We start from the raw sequence: 19,272 nt of genomic DNA, 5'->3' as shown, positions 1-19,272 counted from the left end.
TTGGGATTTTAAGACACAATCACGACCTTCAGAGAACTTACTACTTTTTTGGTTTGTTTGTTTTTTTTTTTCTTTTTGGAAATGTAATTTTCATAAGCAAAATATGAGAGTAATAAGAGATGTTATGATTTTGTTCATTTAAAAAAAATTAACCCTGAAGAACAATTTTAGTTAATTGCCAAATTATCAAGAATAAAAAGAAGCTATATAGTTATATCTCTAAGAATGTGTAAAGGAACCCCAATCTCAACCAAAGGAAAAAAAAAAAAAACCCTTCTAAAGAGATCTTCACAGTTACCACTCTCTTATCAAGAAAGTGGAGACAGGAAAAGGGTATAAATGTCTTAATAATGGCAGGAAGCTCGCGTCCACACAGTCGTGGTCCCACCAAGTCTCCAGTCCAGACAGCGCATCCCAGATGGGGCCCCAGGCTCTTTCCAAGTCGAGCTGGATCACCGTGACCACTGTGGTTGCGGCAGAAGAAAGCACAGGGCAGACAGGAGCTCCGGTCCCATCGTAGAGGTTCTCAACCCAGGGAGGTTTTGCCTCTCAGAGGACAGAGGTTCTCAACCCAGAGGGGTTTTGCCTCTCAGAGGACTTTTTGCAAGGATGGAGGGAGATGCTTGATGGAGGGAGACGCTTTCAGCTGTCACAACTGGGACATGCTACATCGACTAGCTAGAAGTCAGAGCTTGCTGACATCCTATAACACGTGGGCAGCTCCCACGACAAAGAGTCAGCCCACCCAGAATGTCAACTGTGCCACGCCTGAGAAAGCCTGCCTTACAAAGCCTGGTTCCGGGCTAGCAAAAGGCACACCCTAACTGCTAAGGCCTCGGGGCCGCCTGCAGGGAGCCCAGCCCCCTGCAGCAGCCCTGGCCCAGCCTCTCAGATGCCTGGTGGCTCCCCACCATTAACAAGGAGGTGAAAATGAAGCCCCCATGCAAGAGAAGTCAAGCACTCTGACTATAAACCTACAGAGATGTCTTTTCACTACATTCATATTATGGGAGAGAGCTTTGAGTCCAACAGTGAAGGGATGTAAGTGACATAAAATGAAACGCCTTCACTCAACCAGTCAATTAGGGAAAGAAACGAAGAATTGAGAGCTCCTGGCAGAAATATCTTCACCAGTTAGCTTTTGCCACTCGGGAGCTGAAACGCCTCCAGTCTCCATGCAACAGAGCAGAGTGGTCACAGATTTGGAAAGTGAGCTTGATGACATAAACCCATTGAACATGTTGTGGGTGATTGAAAGAAGAACGTATCTGGACACTATTCAATGTAACTGAGGTAATTTGGATAAATTTAGCTGTATATCCAGAAGTAACTTACATTAAAAAAAAAAAGTGATATTCAAAATGATTCAACAATCAAGTGTAGGAATTAGCCTTGAGGGGTTACTGCTTAGATGTGGCTCACTCAGCAAGCTGTATGAACCCCAGGATACAGGCCAATGACAAATTTTTCATAAGAACTGGGAGTTCCAGCATCACAAGAATTTAACAAAATTTAGTAAGACTCACTTGGAGAAGGAAATGGCAACCCACTCCAGTATTCTTGCCTAGAGAATCTTGTGTCCAGAGGAGCCTGGTGGGCTGCTGTCCAGAGGGTCGCACAGAGTTGGGCACGACTGAAGCGACTTAGCATGCATGCATGTGGTAGAGAAGGAAATGGCAACCCACTCCAGTATTCTTGCCTGGAGAATCCCAGCAACAGAGGAGCCTGGTGGGCTGCCATCTATGGGGTCGCACAGAGTTGGACAAGACTGCAGTGATTTAGCAGCAGCAGCAGTAAGACTCACTCACCCGGTAGAGGGGTTGCAATCACTTGGCTCATCCCCTGCGCACTGAGGAAACATGCACCTACTCACAGAGACCTCATCATCAAAGACGTGATGGTAGAAGGTGGCCTGCAACCTCAGGAACTGGGCAGAGTGGGCGCCCTCACCAGCCACACCACCCAACTGTCAGCTCCCTAAGCGCACTGAGCATCCCAGGAGAGGCAGGACTAGAGAAAAACTGGAGTTTTCGATCTCTCTTTTGGGAAAGTATTTTAAAATGCTCCGTTAGCACATGTGGGTGCATGCTCAGTTGCTCAGCCATGTCCGACTCTTTGGGATCCCATGGACTGTAGCCCGCCCGGCTCCTCTGTCCATGGAATTCTCCAGGCAAGAATACTGGAGTGGGTCGTCGTTTCCTACTCCAGGGGATCTTCCCAACCCAGAGACTGAACCTGCGTCTCTTGTGTCTCCAGCACTGGCAGGCAGATTCTTTACCACTGAGCCAGCAGGGAGGCCCAACAGAGTGATCAACAAAAACAAAATTTTCTGACACCCGAACTTCTGCTGCAAAGGGAAGTTATTCTGAAGGCTTAATAGTAACATTTCAGCTGGACTCCCACTGCCCTACAAAAGCAGTCTTCGTGCTACAAATTCAAAGAGAAATCTCCATATTATTACTAAGTCGAACACAGATACTCATCAAACTGTTTCCCAATTTTCCTATCACTTTATAGAGGATATAACTTAAAATTATAACCCTAAAATTGAACAGTTACTCTCAACATGGGTTATTAACATCAGCAAGAGTTTTCTGAGCGCTAGAGATGATAAGAGGAGAAAGCCCACTTCTGGTCCACTAATTGGAACACCCATCAAAAATGAAATCATAAGCATGTTGTTTGAATTTGAATCATAAAACTTGGGGTCTCACATTTAAGGTTATGCCAGTCTTTTGAGGTGAGGACCAGATGTCTTCTGTGCCTGTGGTCACCCCGGCTAGACTTCCGAGTTATCTGCCACGAACCACACCCGCTTCCCTGCAGTGGAACGTGGTCTTGAGACAGCATCTGAGTTCAGGAGCCTTCTGGGTGTCGATCCACCCCTCCGTCTGTCACACGCAGTACTTGGTAGCAGCCTCCTCATTCCAGAGCATTTCACCCACAGAAATAATTCTCTCTTGCCTCCAGTGTATTTCAGTGGTTTATGTAACACTCAGATAAATTACATCATTTCGATGGTGAGAACAAACAGCATACGCAGATCCAAGCCCAGCATCCTCTTGGTGAGCGCACAGCTGGAGAAGTGAGGACAGAGGGTCAGGGACACAAGACAGAGAAGTCTCTTTGCCAGGAGCATCCAGCCCCAGGTGGGTGGCAACACCGTGCCGGGGGCACGGTGGTGGCGGCTGCTCCGGTTCTTACACTGCCGTCAGAGCGCCGAAGACGGATACAAGAGTGCTAACCGGCAGCTGTTGACACACCCAGATAGGAGCCTTCCCTCACGGTTCTCTTTTGCCAAAAAAAGCATGGCAATTGGGGAAGAAGGGGGGATTCAGCCAGATGACGTCTTCGTGTTCGTCAGCCCTGTCAATCCTCAAATGTCATATGCTCCCTGAAGAATAGAGGTTTCTTTGACAGAAAAGCATCCAGAACTCAATAGGGCAGAAGGACTCACCTGTCCAGGTGACCCTGCTACACTGCAGTTGGACAGGCAGACATCTCGGAGGTGAGCCAGAGGAACTGTCCAAATTGCAAAGGCTTTAAGAAAGAAGTGCCTCTTTTCTCATGGAAGAAACTGCAACGCCCCTCCATCAATTCCGGCAAGTACCTCTGTAGAGACAAGGCCATCGGGAGGAGACAGGTTCCAGCTCTGAGTCTCTGCAGTTGGCTCCATGCCTGGCTCCGGCAGCCAGGTCCTCAGCTACCAGGGCCTGCACCCTAGACTTCAGGAACGCTCTAGGGGCCCCCGACCACCATCTCTGCTGCTCTTCTGGGTCCTTCCCATAGGATGCCTGTGGCATCTCAGGACTGAAGAGGTGAAAGGAGTTTCAAAATGAAGACCTCCTCCAACGTCAGAGCCTGTGGTTGTCCCAGAGCCCGGGTGAACACGAGGAGCCCTAACAGCTGCCAGTCTCTCCGTGTTGCAATTTGTCATACCTGCGTGCTGGCAGGCCCAGAACCCTGGAGGTCAATGAATTTGACCCCACCTGTCTTGCATTTACACATTGCTTTTCACCCGAAAACCAATTACTCTCTCTGAGCTGTGTAAGAATCCACCGTGTTGCCAGTAACACTTGGCCCAGGGACACGCAAAGGGGGTCGTGTCCAAGATGCGGCTGCCTGCCTGCATATTCAACAACACAGCCCTTGAATAAACGCGTGTCTCTGCCAGGGATACATATTTCTCTATAAAACAACAAGTCTGCCACGGAAATATACAGGGCATGGAGGAAAAAAAAAAATCAAAGGCACAAAAGATCTTGAAGCAATTTCAGGGGAAAGGGGGCCACCAAGACCACAAGCAAAGGATTGGAGACATCAACCTGCCTGGGACGGAAGTTTAGATAGGGGGCCCCCAAGAGGTTAGGGCTCAGCTGCCATCCTCGGTCTTTGGAGGGGTGTCCATTAGATCTCTAAGTCCTGTAGGACTGCAGAAAGGGGTCGGGTAGGTCCTTTCTAGCTCTGAAATCCTGTGAATCAGTGGTCTACAATAATGAAATGGATGGATCTGAGAGTCTCAACAGAAAACACGTTGTTTAGTCTCTCAGTCGTGTCTGACTCTGACACCCTGTGGAATGTAGGCCACCAGGCTCCTCTGTCCATGGGATTTCCCAGGCAAGAATACTGGAGTGGGGTGCCATTTCCTTCTCCAGGGGATCAAACTGGCATCTCCTACATTGCAGGCAGATTCTTTACCACTGAGCCACCTGGGAAACCCAACAGCAAGTCTACTTGGAGATAAAAGTCTGGGCATTCACAGGCATTTCTCAACTGAAAACATCCATTCCTATATTGGCAAATCAATTTACATAGAGCCAAACCTCCATCCTTGGGCAATAGGTTTGTTCCGCTTCCTAGATGTTGAAACTCCAAGCCTCCAAAGTGACATCTTCCATCCCTGGGAATTTGGAGGTGGTTAGCAAGACAACATTTTTTCCCCCCCTCTAAAATGACACTCCTTCCATTGTGATCTGGACCAATTGTGAAATTCTAATTGAAGACCATCTCAGCATGAAACAAGATAACAAGAGATACAAGTTTTAGTTTTCTGTAGTAAAACTTTTTCTGACTTATCATCCATATTCCCTGTCAAAATAGGCTGTAATTATTTCAGAGAATGTTTGAAGGATAAATTACTAATATAATCTTTGCTCATAAGCAGTTGAAATGCTTTGTACCCACCCTATCTCCGTAAGTCTCTTGTCAGACTAATCTGATGAGTCATGCTAACTGATGACTCATCCTTTGTTCAGATTTTGCTTCAAGAAGGAACAATGCAACATACCATTTCCCCTGCTTAACTGAAGTGGTAAATTCATAAAATAATACCACAACAAAATGGCCTGAATTCAAATGTGTGCATTGTGATGAGGAGAGCCTCTGCTAGCCTCAATTCAAAGGCTCTGGGGGAATAAAAGCGAGATTTAAAAGATAATGATGATGATGATTCAGATTAATTAAGTAGAAGCCTTACCAGAATTTCAAATCTTCCTGTAGAGTGTTAGAATTCCTACCATCAATACCTTCTGGAGGAGGAGGCTGCCCACACCTGCGTCCTCTCTGTATCCTCAGGGCCACGGCACGGCTGACCTGCAGCGACACTACTAATTATGCAGTGAATTCCGGGGTGTGCTCAGCACCCAAAGGGAAGGGAACGCTGCTGGTCTGCAGGTCACTTTGTTTTCAGCACCCCAGAGGGAGGCAGCTTGCAGGATGCCCTGTTGTCCATATCATATTTTCATCTTTTGATATGAGCCACTGATGGTCAAGCATAGACAAAATTTCAAACCACCATTGTGATAAAATACTTGAGTCCCTTCCATTCAATGTTTGTATGCATTTCTTCAGCAAGCATTGTTCATGGAACTCCCAGGAGATGACAGGCTTGGCCCCGGACAACAGGAGATGAGGAACTGGTGAGCTGGCTGAAGACAGCCCCACAGAACCCCTGCCATAAGATCCCTATAACAATAGAGCAGTGACAACAGGGAGCCTTCTGTTCCAAAGGTGAGGGCCACGGGCCCAGTGAGGAAAGGCAGGGGACGGGGAGCCGAAGGAAACCAGGATGCTCTGGCCGGGGGGATGGCGGACTCAGGAGATGGGACCACCTTGAAGGGGCACCACATTAGAGCAGGTCTAGATGCTAGAACACCTCTCCCATCTTCCAAGCTAGAGGGTTAGAAAGAACCAGAAGGATCCAGGGGGATAAACAGCCAGAGCATTTCCAAGGATGGAAGGGGAGGGCTTGCGGCTGGCACATAGCATTCATCCTTACAGCAGCTGGGGAACTCTCCACTGTGCTGCAATCTTTAATTGCTTATCAAAGAGGCTCCCAGATTCCACAAGGTCTTCTCCAAAGAGACTGGAGGATTTCAGGAAAGACGAGAAAAATACTCTCATTTTATGAGACTGAAACAAGGATTTCACAGAATTAACGGTTTGCATTTTCTCAAATCATCGATGGAAATTCATTGCATCATCTATAAGAACATAAATCTGAAGGCTGCAAAGATTCCACATAAAACGTGCCTGGAAATGTCACTGATCCCAGAGCATTGCAAAAAGGGAGCCGGTGAGGGTGGCAGCCATCAGGGCAGTCAACAGGACTGGACGTCTGGAGACTAATGAAGTCTTATTGTTAAGAGAGGTAATTGCATTTGTATGCAGAACTGGGGCCAGTGCTGGCCTGTCCAGAGCCCCCTTGGAGTGGAATCTTTGCCGTCTTTGTCATTTAGTGATTATCTCTTAGTGGAAGTGGCTTCCCAGGCCTGCTTCAATTACCACCACTTGTGCATATTAAGTTCTTAAACAACATGAACTGATGTGGAGGAAATTAGCCTTTTGTCTAATACTTAGTGCTCTTGCCTAGAATTTACAGTGAGTGATGGGGCGGGAAGAGATAACAGAACAGATTTCCCTGGAGAATATAATACCTTAGGTGATGTTGCTCTGATGTAAGGAAATATGTTTTAATAAAGTAAATTAAAAGTGAGAGGAAAAAAAAAGTAATTTAACAGACCTCAAAATTCTCCCTGAAAATTCCCCAAACCAGTAATCCAAGCTTTGTCTGTTCTATTAGAATTCTATTTCTTTTCCCCCAGTATGTAAGGATTAGGTTTGAGGATCTTTAGTGACATTTTACTAACCTTTCGTATCAAAAATTCTAATGTGTAACTGATTACAGCTGTAAAATTGAAAACTGATTACTCATCTCAACATATTATTTGTAAAGCAATTAGTTAACATTTATTCAGCAAAGGCTAATTATACTGCCAGCCCTCCTCTTAAGACCCTCAAAAGTCAAAATTAATGAGGTAGTCATCTATGGCCAAAACAGTGTGAAGGGGTTACGTTGTTAGTGTCATGAGCAAATCAGTGTAATTCATTTTTTAGACGACCGTGGCAATTTTCCTTTGGGGTAGATATAGAATCCAGTCCTTAAAGCAGTGACCGTATAAAGTTCCTGGGTAACTCAATGACAGGAGAAGCCACCTGGAGTTGGCAGGGGTCCCTCAGCTGAAACTCTTCCCCCATCAGCCTCCCTGAAGGTACTGGTCCCATAGACATCACATCTCTGGAGAGGCAGTGGGGAGCTCGGGGCTTCAGGCTGGTCACTGCTGACACCACAGGACATACACCGGAAGCTAATGTTCTTCTGGTCTGTCTGCTAAGAGCTGTCACTGGTCCATATCTTGGCTCTCTCTGCTCATGTCAGAACATGGGGAGCTCCTGAGAGCATCTTCAACTCAGGAGGCTTAGAGGAGCTGGGTTGCTTTGCATGTTAGCTCAAGCACTGTGACCCCAAGAAGGCATTCTTCCCTGGGCAGCAGACTGTCCATCCTCGGGATCAGAACAGAAGATGGTGACGGCCAAGACCTCGGCCGACCTGACTCAGGTCACCTGGCTGGGCACTTCAACCCTGGCACCTGCAGGACTCACTGCAAATGATTTTGGAGAGTCCTGTGTTCTCTCCTTTTAACTGCCCCTACCATCCATGTCCTGCCTAAAGATGTTTGTTCTTTTTTTTTTTTTTTTTTTAATTAAAAATGTGTGCTCTTTGTTGAGGCCAGGAACAGCAGCAGATTGGCAGTCCACATTTAATACTTATCCACTCCTTCTAAATATAATCTCTGATCTTGATGACTTGCTAGGAGTGTGGCCTCAGTTACTCTTGATACCACTCTTGTTAGTGATCTGGTCCCTTTCTTATCCAAGAAATTATTATGGGTAGAGGTTACAAACAGTATTTAGTCTTTCTGCTTTGACCTCTCCGTGGCTCCTCATCCCTGTGCACCTGGCCAGCCCTCAGATTTGAGCTCTTAGCTGCAGCATGGGTGGTAAATCAGTCTTTCTGCTCCAGAGGAAGTCACAGATAAGAAAGATACCAATGGTGGGGCTTCAGCCAAGCCTAAAAGGAATGACTATTCTCCTGTGTGGGCAGGACACGTAACAGGATGTATTCAGAAAGGTCACTGTCCAACTATAATTTTAGCTATTTCAGAGTATAATTTATAGCTAGACTAGCCAGCTAATGTTTTGCTTTTTATATCCATAATTTCTTTGCCATAGGATATCATGAAAAGGGGACAGATCTTATAGTTCGGGTATTAATATTACTGAATGCCCATTTATTTCTGGTATTTTAAATCTTACAGTGATTCGGTAAACTTTTATCATGCACCTACTGTGTGCGAGAGTGGTGGTAAAAGAGGTTCGTTATAATGAATCATTTCTATGTTCATAGCCTTAATATTGGAAACGATCAGAATGAGATCCATATACATATAACAGGTATATAACATGGGCACGTTCTGTGTACACATGTTCATTTTTTAAAGATTTTTTGATATAGACCATTTTAAAGTATTGAATTTGTTATAATATTGCTTCCGTTTTACATTTCGGTGTTTTTGACCCAAGAGGAACGTGGGATGGATCCTAGCTCTCCGACCAGGGATCAAACCCGCATCGCCTGCATCGGAAGGTGAAATATTAACCACTCAACTGGCAGGGAAGTCCCCGTATGTCCCTTTTAATGAGTATAACTAGGGAACAAAGCAGCAGCATTCTGCCGAGAATGGAATTGATGGGATACAGGTTTAGGTCATCAGTTTATTTCAGTAAACCGAGATTCTGTGCTGAGCCTGTCACAGTATTAAAGGCACCACAGAAGACGCTGACGTCCACACAGCCTATCCCTCGATGAGTGCACAGAACTGAGAAAAGGCGCTACGATCAACATGAGCCAGAAATGCTCTGGTGAACATGTGTAGAGACCCTCAGAAGTTGGTCCAGAGGAGTTTGGACAGGACAGGGAGGGGGCAGGTATACGTGATGGGTCTAGAACATCCATGGAAGGAAGAGGCGACGGAGACCTAGGTGCACAGGATGAGCAGTCACGGAGTCTCAGGTTTCCCTAAGGTGGCTCGGGTACTTGGAAATCAGGTTAGGGTGGGGGCGAGGTGGAGAGAAGACACACCGGACGGCTGTTTCCACAGCCAGAGTGAAAACAGCTGAAGGTCTGCGGGGGCAGGGGAAGTCCCTGGAGCTTGCTGAGAGGCAGCTGCCCCGGACCCAGCAGATGGGAGCGGGCGGGAAGGGCACGTCCAGCCAGAGCCAAGGTGCCCAGCTCACCGGCTGAGTCTGGGAAGGACAGAGCAGCAGGCTGGGGAAACAATGCAATTCTGGACATGCTGGCTGGATGGGACTCGCCAGGAGTCACGTGGAGACGTGTCCTGGGAGGAGGATGGCTGTCTTGGGTCCTGGTTCTTCTACTCTCTGAAGGCACAGCCAGGGTCGTGTATGTAAACCAGTGCCCAGAAGTGAAAAGTGACCTGCCTGCTCCACCTGGCCTGCAAGGGGACGCGCCTGACCTTCAGCTTCCTCTGAACAATGCTGTGTCCTCCGTGGTGCTATCAGACTTGATGTATTGTTCTGGGGACACTGTCTGTCCCACCCAGGCCCACTGATGACAGGCTTCCCACACCCCAGTGAGCTGGCTGCCCTGGGCTTGCCCCAATTTCCATGCACATTTGGTGGCTCCAAGGAGCCCCCTGGCAGTGGGGGCATCTCCACCGTCACTTCCCAGCCCAGGAAGCTCCAGTGCCCGAGGGTGGCACGATGTATCCACAGTGGCAGAGCGTGAGTCAGACAGAGCCGCACGGAGCCCCGATGACTCTGTGATCTGATGCAAAGAGAATGAAAAACAGAGGCCTCTGCTCTGCAGCCCACTGAGCCCTGCTGACACTATCAAGATTGGAGAAGTCAGACATCTCAGGTTTTCTTCCAGTCCAGGACACACACAAGTGCCTGGGAGCCAAACTCGCCCGCTCTTGACTCTTCACGGCTACCCCCAGGGGGATGGAGAAAAGGATGCTCTATGTCCATTTCCCCTTAAATTAACTCGAGGAGCAGGCAGCAGCTTGCTTAGGCAACTGTGGCAAGGCTCGGGTATTTATAGGAGCAGCAGACACCAGAGTGTCTGCAGAGACGCCAGGACCACGCTCCTCCGCAGAATCGTGTGACGTCGTGGGGAGAAGCGTTACTACAAGCCCGGCAGAGACGCAGGGAGGACAACAAAGCCTGGGCCGGTGGCCAGAGCGGCCGGAAGTCCAGAGCAGATTTTTATTTCCTTGGAAATGGACAGAGTGATAATTCTGTAAGTGAAGTCCCTATACATAAAACTTCCATTTTCAAGAGACAAAGACTAACCAAAGACGTGAGGTGTGTGTCCCCTGGCTTTAATCATACATCACAGGGAGTCCTGTACATGTGGCCATAGGTTTTAGTGGGCACGTCAGCCAGTGCGGCTTCACTGCCCTCTCAGCTCTCAGAATGTGCGTTTGGCTGGATGGATGCAGGCAAGGAAAAGAGAGATATAAAAGGTAAATACTAACAGAACCCAGGGGTTCATATCTTGTAAACAGTTCAGGGACTGCTCCTGGATGACCCAGCACAGTCTGCAGGCTGCCTTTGAACTCAGGACCAAAGGAGAGAGCACGCAGGTTAGGTGAGGCTGGCTTGGCTCCAGCCCCTTCACACTCTGGCTTGGAACGTCCCGAGTCAGGACTTCTTCCAGACTGCTTATCCTCCGGAGGCGTGAGGGCTCAGCCTGCTGTACGCGTCCACTCGACAGCCCATCACAGACACCAGATCTCGCCTGCAGGAGTCGGGCAGCACCACCAGCAGCCTCCTGCCTCGTGTGCGGCTGGACCCTGAGACCCCGGAGGTGGCAGGAAGCTGTGTAACCCCCCACGGAGTCCTAAGAGATGAGGCGAGCCCCAGAGGTCAGACTTGGAACACCGGGGGATGCATCTCCGAGCTGGAGCTGGGGTGGCACGTCCCACCACATGATGGACGCACGTCACCCTTGATGGAGCTTAGAAGCGACATCCTGCCGAAAGCCACACCAGGGCCTGTAGCCCCCAGGGCAAGTGGGAAGGGACTCAAAAGATGGTCCTAGGATCTCTTTCGCAGAGCACAGCTGGCCACTGGCCAGTGCACCCTCGCACCCCACACATCCTAAGATCTTACTGCAGACTCTCCCAGAAAAGAGAACATCAGGAGTGGAAGTGGAGGCAGCAGGCTCTGAACAGATCCTGGTGAGCGATTTGCAACAGAAGTTTCAGAATCTTCTTCAATTAGGTTCTGACAGAAGACAGCCTGGCCACAGATTCCACTGGGAGAGGACTCCAGCGCCACTGCCTGGGGGAGAAGCCCTGGTTATCTTTACGAGGAGGGGGCTCGCCAGGGGGAAGAGCCGGGGGCACCTCCAATATCATCGACCAAGACAGAGCAGCCCAGGGCAACTGGGATGAAAGCTGCTATGGGATTTGTGTTTTAAGACTCATGTGTTAATTCAGTAAACATCACACAGGTGATTGCCGCAGCTCAGGCCCTGCTGTAGGCGCTGGGGGCAGAGACAGGTGGCATTCACCCCAGCACAGCGGCTCCGTTCAGGGGATGGAGACAAAATGATACAGAGCGAAATTCATAATCATGCGTCATCGGTAGTGGGTGCAGAGGAAGAAGAAAGGACGGTTGTGGGGGACCTTGCAGAAGGTGCTAGAAGGTCAGAAGGCCCTGTGTGTCTGGGGACAGAGGGGTGAGGCGTGGCCGCCACCCCTGAGCCAGGACACGTGCTCCAGGCCGGGGAGAAAGTAACATGGTGACTTCGGCCCCCCACCCGGGCTCTGGGACAATCGCAGCCGCCACCGCCACCACTCACAGGCAGCGTCCCTCTGATCAGGGTCCAGACCCAAAGCAAGGGCCGTTGCCCCTCCAGAGGCAGTGCCCCCATCCCCATTGCCAGGGCCCATCCGGACCGCTCACTATGTTAAACAGGGAGGCATGGGCACAGAGTCCAAGTGCCCTAGAGTGCCCACCGCTGGCTTCTGTCCAAGTCCTCTGAGCGAACGGGGGGCAGCAGGTGCGGCTTTATCCTGGCCATTTGGCCGCTGAGACTGAAGGGACATTTTGCTCTGTGTCAGCTAGAGTCAGCCAGACGATTAACCTTCGGCCACCGCCCTGTCCAGCCAGCTGTCTGCTTCTGACTCGCCCCGGTGACTCGGTGAGCTCCCTCCTAAACGAGAAAAGCCCGCCTGGACTGAGCCCTTCGCATCATTCCAACCTGACCGCAGGGCATGGCGCTCTACTGTTTGCCTGGCGGGTGCCGGCGCATCACCTGACAGGCAGGTGCGCCATCCCCTGGGGCGACAGACGGGGAGGGAGGTGCCGGGCTCAAGGTCACCTCGCTCCAGGGCACTCCAGGTCACTCCCTGCACAAAGAAACCGCTCTGGACGGCAGCTTCTCGGGCACGGGGGACTCCAGACAGGAGTCAGCTGACATATTAAGTCGAGTCATCTTGTTAACAAGGACTCAGATTAGATTATGCTGTGATTACCTGGTTCTGCGGTGTGATAAATTGGTTAATAACAGGATTCCCACTGTAGATGCTTAATGGGAATTCAATAATTACAGGTACCAGAATTGTACCGTTGGCCCAGGAAATGCTAGTGCCCGCCCTCTGATCTAATAAAACGAAAGCTATTTGGGCCTATTGAGATGGTTATGATCTGGAGAACACGCTTTCAGTACTAAACCTGGACTAAACTAGCCTTGACAAAACGACTCTTTTGTGCCTACGCTACCATATTGGATACCATAACATCTCACAGACTCAATGGCAAGGTTCTTGTTTTCTTTGTTAAATGTCCAAGTCGAAGAATACTTTCATAGGTTGTTGCCATTATACAATTAGTGACCAACAGATGGTAAGGAGAAAGTAATATTTGAATTGCATTTTATAGTTTAGGAAGTTTTTAGTTTTCAAGGGAGACAGTACGGGAAGATCCTGATCCTTTTCCAGTGAAATATCAGGGCAGCCATTCTTATACCCCTTCAAGCGAAGGGGACTGAACCTTAAGGAGGTGAAGGGGTTTATCTGAGCTCCTCTTTCTCCCACTCCCACCGCAGCATCAAAGGGGAAAGCCACAATGGAGATCCCTGTTCTTCCTACTCAAATGATAGCCGAGGCTCGCGTTTCACAAAAGCAGTGTGTCCTGAGGTTTGCACTTTTCACAACTGTCCCCAAGAGGAACCAAACCTCCATCAACCCCTGTTGTAGACTAGCAGGTCATGAGTTCACGGGGTTTTATTCTATTTCCTATAAACTGCAGCATAATGCAAAGAGGCCATTTCAAATGAAGGGGGAAAAAATCATTGTTTTGGGAGCAGAGAGAAAACTAGTCATAAACTTCTCTGATGGTATTTTTAATTTTTCACTAATATAGCCTATGATGATAAGAAAAATGGAATAGTGGATTTAAAGCATAAAACAGTCCATTAGATGGGTCTTGAACTTGTTTTTAAAGCTCCAGATAATACAGCTTTGCCTTTTTGTCTTTCCAAAATGTCAAAATGTGGCTAGGATTAATGGTTCTCTAAATCAATGGAATATCATGTTTATAAATGGTTTACAGTTCCACTGGATATAAAATGTTATGAGCACATGTATTATCATCACTGCTGAGCCTGTACTGAAGTCTACTGGCATTTTGACGGGCACCCAGAGCAGACAGGGAAGGGGCATGGAGCGGAGGTCTCCGGGGGCCTGGTGACACAGCACCCAGGTTCAAGTTACAAGGGTTCAGGCGAGGAAAGCAGAAGGGAGCTGGGCCCATCGCCCCTTGGCTGACCACGGAAGAGTGACACTGGAGCAGGGGGTCCTACGCAAAGTTAGGGGCCCAAAGTGGTCCTTCCCAAAGCCATGGAGAGCTGGGAGGACTCCAGGCAAGCTGCAGCATTATTAGGAGAAATTTCATAGCAAATAAGATACACTTAAAAATCCGCTTTAATGCTGTTGTTCTAACACAAACACTGTCCCTGCTGGTGTCCCTTTCCTATGGCTACATGTTTGCACATTATGGCTTCAGCCGTGTAATTACAATTCTATGTTATTTTCACCGAATACTACGTTTTTGCCAAAAAAAAAACTATCTTTGAGAACCACTGAGTGACGTTCAGTGGTGTTGACTTGATAAAACACACATTTTTGGATATTTGGGTTCTTGCCACTTTTTCAAGCAGATGAGATTTTTCAAAGAAGCCCAGAAGCCAAGGTCATGTCACTTAACAACAGTTTCAGGTGAGATGAATGGATTACTCTGACCTTGTGAAAAGCTGCACAGAGCTTCCAAGCACCTGGTACAAACGTACTAAGATGACCCCTAAATGCTCCATATCTTTGCTTAACTATTTATTCCTTGAAACACACTTATATAGTCCATTAACAAGCAAAAAGGTTATTCACATGTCACGTTTATGGTTTCAACAGTCTATGCTTTCACACCATGTACACTAATAAAGCTTCAGCGGTTTGTGATGATGTTGTTATTTTCAGAAGAAAGTGAACTTTTTGGAGATAGTTCATAATGATTGAGAGCTCAAACATATTCTCGCCAATTGCTTAATGTTGAGCCTTAAAATGACATCATGAACATCATCCAAATGATCATTATGCTGGGAGGATAGCACCGAAGCCTGCTGTCACTAAGGGAGCTCTTTAGACAGGAAAGACCGAGCCACTAAATCCGTCCCTCTCTTTGCTTTCTAGTGTGGAGCTAGATTTCAAGCAGCAGGAAGACAAACTCCAGCCAGTTCTGCGGAAACTTCACCCGTTTGAGGAAACTCAGGTCGCACCCTCGCCTTACACTCAGGAGACGTACTCCTCAACTCCCAAGCAAAAATCTAAAACTGAATCTAAAAAGCACGGACGGTGGAAACTCTGGTTCCTTTAACCCTCACGGTGTTTGGAGTCTGACGGCTGTCTTGAAAACCCACTGGAGTTCAAAGTAAACCCTTTTCCAAAACGAACAGGACGGAGTGAAGGGTGGCTGGGCCGGGCGTCACCCAGTTCTCCCCCTACTTACCAAAAAGGCCTTTGTGACAGATCAGCTCACAGAGGCAAGGGAATGCAGGTCATACCTTGCCAGCTGTCTCTGCAGTTCGGGGGTGTGGGATGTAAAATCGGAAAGGAAACCTAACACAGTCAAAGGTGATACCTAAAAATTCTATGCCCCCACCCCCAGATCGGCAAGGATTAGGTTATCAACCTGCAGAACGGCAGGCTGTCACTCTGTAACACAGTAAAAACTCATAATTATTTTCAAGCCTTTATTTTTTTTAAATACTGAGAAGAAAAAGTAGCCCTTACGTTTGCAAAGGACTTCATTTTTACGTTTAATTTTGCAAATAAGCGGGGGTGGGGGGGTGCCAGTGCAATTTTCAGCACATCAAATTCCAGAGAAAGCACAATTTTTTTCAAGTGGTCGGAGACCATGAATAATCTCTAAAATGTGACTCTATGTATATTTGCCTCCATGTGCTGTGGCGCTAAGCCAAGTGGTATCTCAGTGTCACACTGACACCTCGTATTCAGCGTCTCCTGCATCTCCAGACCGGCGACACGCTTTCTGCTCCTGCTCAAAATGGCCAGCAGCAGCCAGGAGTCCCCCAGAGTCGGGACATGCTTTTAATCACTGCGAGTTGACAGGGTCAGCGCTATCGGACACTAAGCTTTCATAGATCTCATTTTTTAATCTTTTGGTACCCAAAGGCCAAATGATAAATCCTGGCAAGAATCTGAAAACCCACATAGAGATACACAATGGATTATACAGTCACCGATAAATCACAGGCATTCTCTGCCACCGGAAAGTGTTTCTGTGGATCAATCTCTGAGACACTGTTCATCACGAAAGCCTAGCCAGATGTTTGAGACCATTCGTTATGCTTTGTAACAGCTGGGGAAGATCTGACCATCTCAAAGCGAAACCCTGTGCTTACTTTAGCTGCTACCGACAAACCACCTTAATGTCACCCACATTTAACCTGTTAGTGAGCTGTACTAAATGACAATACCTAGGGGAAAGCTGTGAATCAAATGTTTTTAGGTCTTTTTTTAAATAAATCGTGACACTTCGAGTTCTCTTTTGATTACACATTGCAATATAAATCTCAGTTCCTTTATTTTTTCACTGGTTCCTTTGCACCTTTGCAGGTACCTTTTTACAGAATTCAAAAGCCCCTACTCTATTAATGACTCTGTCTATCAAATTTTGGCTTTTCACAATAGGAAGTAGGCATCTTCTTTTGCCTTTTTTTTTGGGGGGGGGGGTACAAGTTCAATTTTGAGTCATTTGTGAACGTACAAGGAAACGGAGTCTCCTAGTCTCTGTCCAGCCGTTTCTGATCTAATCTCATGCTCGCACGCACACCTTATTGATCAGATGCCAATAGAGTGGTCAACCTTGGTAAAAGGATCCACCTGCATTTCTCAGATTGGAGCTATTTCTTGCCATGCGTTTTCCTTCTGACTCAATAGCAAATCTATTTTTTGTTCTCAGTGTTCTGATTCTACAAGGACCTTAGTGGGCTTGAAAAAAAAGAAAAGAATGACAGGAGTATCTCACGTAAGCATTCTTTGGGGGTTAATCCAGCTCTCTCGCAGATGTACGCTTTAATTAAAAGAAAAAACATGCATCTTTTGTGGAATCGATATATGAGGATATGAATCCTTGAATATCACTTAATAGAATTGAGAAATATTTTTGTGCAAGGAGAAGACTGAGTTAAGTTGATCAAATACCATGAAGGAAGTGCAATTGTTTCATGTAGAGATAAAATTTGAAAAAAAATGTGTTTCATGTATTTTATACTGTTTTTAACTAAAGTTATAAAAACATGTTTGCAACAAGTTATCTCTCCTTGTGTCTTCAGAACCCCGACTGTCTCAGTGAATTGAAATAAGAGTGTTAGCAGCTTTCTGCTTAGTACCATAATTCTGTCTAAACAAGAGGACATCCTCGTAAACAAAGTAATATCACTGTCTGAAAGCAGTCTAGACCAAAAAAAAAAAAAAAATTTTTTCAGAATCTAAAAGGAAACTGAAGATAAATGAATTCCTATCTAAACATGAAACTATCTTCAGAATAGGAAAAAAAATATTTTCAATCTCATTTCATGACTGCAGCGTGTCACTCACAGGTGATGACTCTTCTCTTAGAAAGATTTACGTAAAATCTTTGATACAAAACCAAGGTAAAAAGCACCGTGTTCCCGCATATGTAGATGTACACGTGGCATTACGTATACAGATTAAATTATTATACTTGTCACTAAGTTCTTTATTAATTTTTAAATAAAAAAAATCAAAGGTCATGTTTTGTGCGGCTATTAAACTTATTTCATAGTCTCATTAGTTTGGGAAAAGAGAAGCCATTCATCTAAGGAAATAATAATGAAGGAAGGGTGTTCAGGCTGAAGAGAACGTCACAGAGTCTTCAGAAGAGGAGAACATTCACAGGGTGCGGGCCTGGCCTGGCGGGGGCGGGGCAGGGCCGGAATCCAGCTCAGACTCAGTTGACCAGGTCACACCCGCTGGCACAGGCTTCAGATGCCAGGAGGGTGTGATGGCTTTGAGATCAAAGGGCACCATGCACAGGAGGAGCTGGCTGAGCTCTAATTTTTAAAGAACCTCAGGAACAACTAACCTCATTGGTATTTCCAGGGCAAGTCCTCTCATCCCCCCGCCTCCCCCGAGGCAGATTCTAGACCATCCGTCCAGCAAGTGCCCAGCCCCAGGAAACTGGCCGCCTCCTTCCTTTCTTCCTCCCTCCCTGGGATGGAAGACCAGGGCTTCCACTGGGCTGAGCACCCTGCCTCTCCCATGATGACCAGCCCAAGCCAACCTCCTCTCCCAAGGGAAAAGGGCCCCCCAGAAACCTAGGAGGGGAGAGTCACACCTGCTTTCGCGGGCTCTGCAATAACAAAGTCCGCTCACAAGGATGTGGCTGGGACAGAAGGCCCCCGCTGCCCTCACAAGTCCCTCTGGGCAAAGAAGGGGTCAGGAGTCAGGATGGAGTCAAGATGGGGAGGAAGAATCCATGCCCGGAGCACCTGGGGAAACTCCAAATCACACTCGACAATCATCTGTGAGCCATACGCTGCTCACACGTGTGCTCACACCGTGCTGTGTCACAGGTCCTCTCTTATCGATAACCAGATTCAATACATTCTGCACACAGGTGCCCACCTATCACACTGCAAGTGTGTGACTAGCCTCTAAGGAGTGGTCCCAGGCCTCTGCATGTGGTCCTTCAGTCTCCGACGATCGCCCAAGCGGAGTATGATCAGGGGGAAGTCAAGACGTGGGAAAACCTTGCTCTCTTGGAAAGGGCACAAGAAGTTGGCAGAAGTTTCCCCCATCCCACGAGGTTGCCGAGATGTCCGTTGCCATGGAGACCTGAGGTGTGGCAGTCATGGCGTCGTCGTTCACGGACCCACACCAGGCTGACTCCAGTCTCAGATGGTAACAGTGAGCACGCCTCGTAAAGCCATTCTCCCTGGGGTACCACCATGAGCAAGGCGGATCTGAGATACACCACGCTCAGTTCCAATTCAGAAGACGCACCATGCAATTCAAGTGCTTGCTTTGTGCTTCTCACTGAAGACAGCGAGAACAAAAGAGAAGAGACAGGCCGTGAACCTCTCCATTCCATGCTGTCTGTGAGGACACAACGTGTTTACAAAGCCCACCACAGCTGGAATGGTTCTTCGGGAGCATTTTTATCAGCGAGCAAAATTTGACATGATTACACGTCACCTAAAGGTCACAGCAGCTGCCTTCCACACTGATGTGTCTCCTTTTATCTAGAAAATCTCTATCACTGGCACACTTGGCGTGGGATAAGCGCACAACCCATTTACTG

At 47.6% G+C, this 19,272-nt stretch overlaps 2 protein-coding genes across 5 annotated transcripts in view; one reads left to right on the top strand and one right to left on the bottom strand.

The window, feature by feature from the left end:
• Window positions 1-17,384, top strand: part of INSYN2A (inhibitory synaptic factor 2A) — a 61,577-nt gene extending 44,193 nt beyond the window's left edge. For all 3 annotated transcript variants that reach the window (XM_044935251.2, XM_025273844.3, XM_025273843.3), the window contains one exon: window positions 15,117-17,384. In XM_044935251.2, the coding sequence (XP_044791186.2) occupies window positions 15,117-15,300 (184 nt within the window). In that variant the 3' untranslated portion in view covers window positions 15,301-17,384. The remainder of the gene's footprint in view (window positions 1-15,116) is intronic.
• Window positions 1-19,272, bottom strand: part of DOCK1 (dedicator of cytokinesis 1) — a 559,970-nt gene that overhangs the window by 321,250 nt on the left and 219,448 nt on the right. The window lies entirely within an intron of this gene.

Source organism: Bubalus bubalis, chromosome 23 (genome assembly GCF_019923935.1).
Source record: "Bubalus bubalis isolate 160015118507 breed Murrah chromosome 23, NDDB_SH_1, whole genome shotgun sequence".
Lineage (NCBI taxonomy): Eukaryota > Metazoa > Chordata > Mammalia > Artiodactyla > Bovidae > Bubalus > Bubalus bubalis.
Note: the sequence above shows the minus strand (reverse complement) of the source record. Positions and strands in the feature narration are given on the sequence as shown.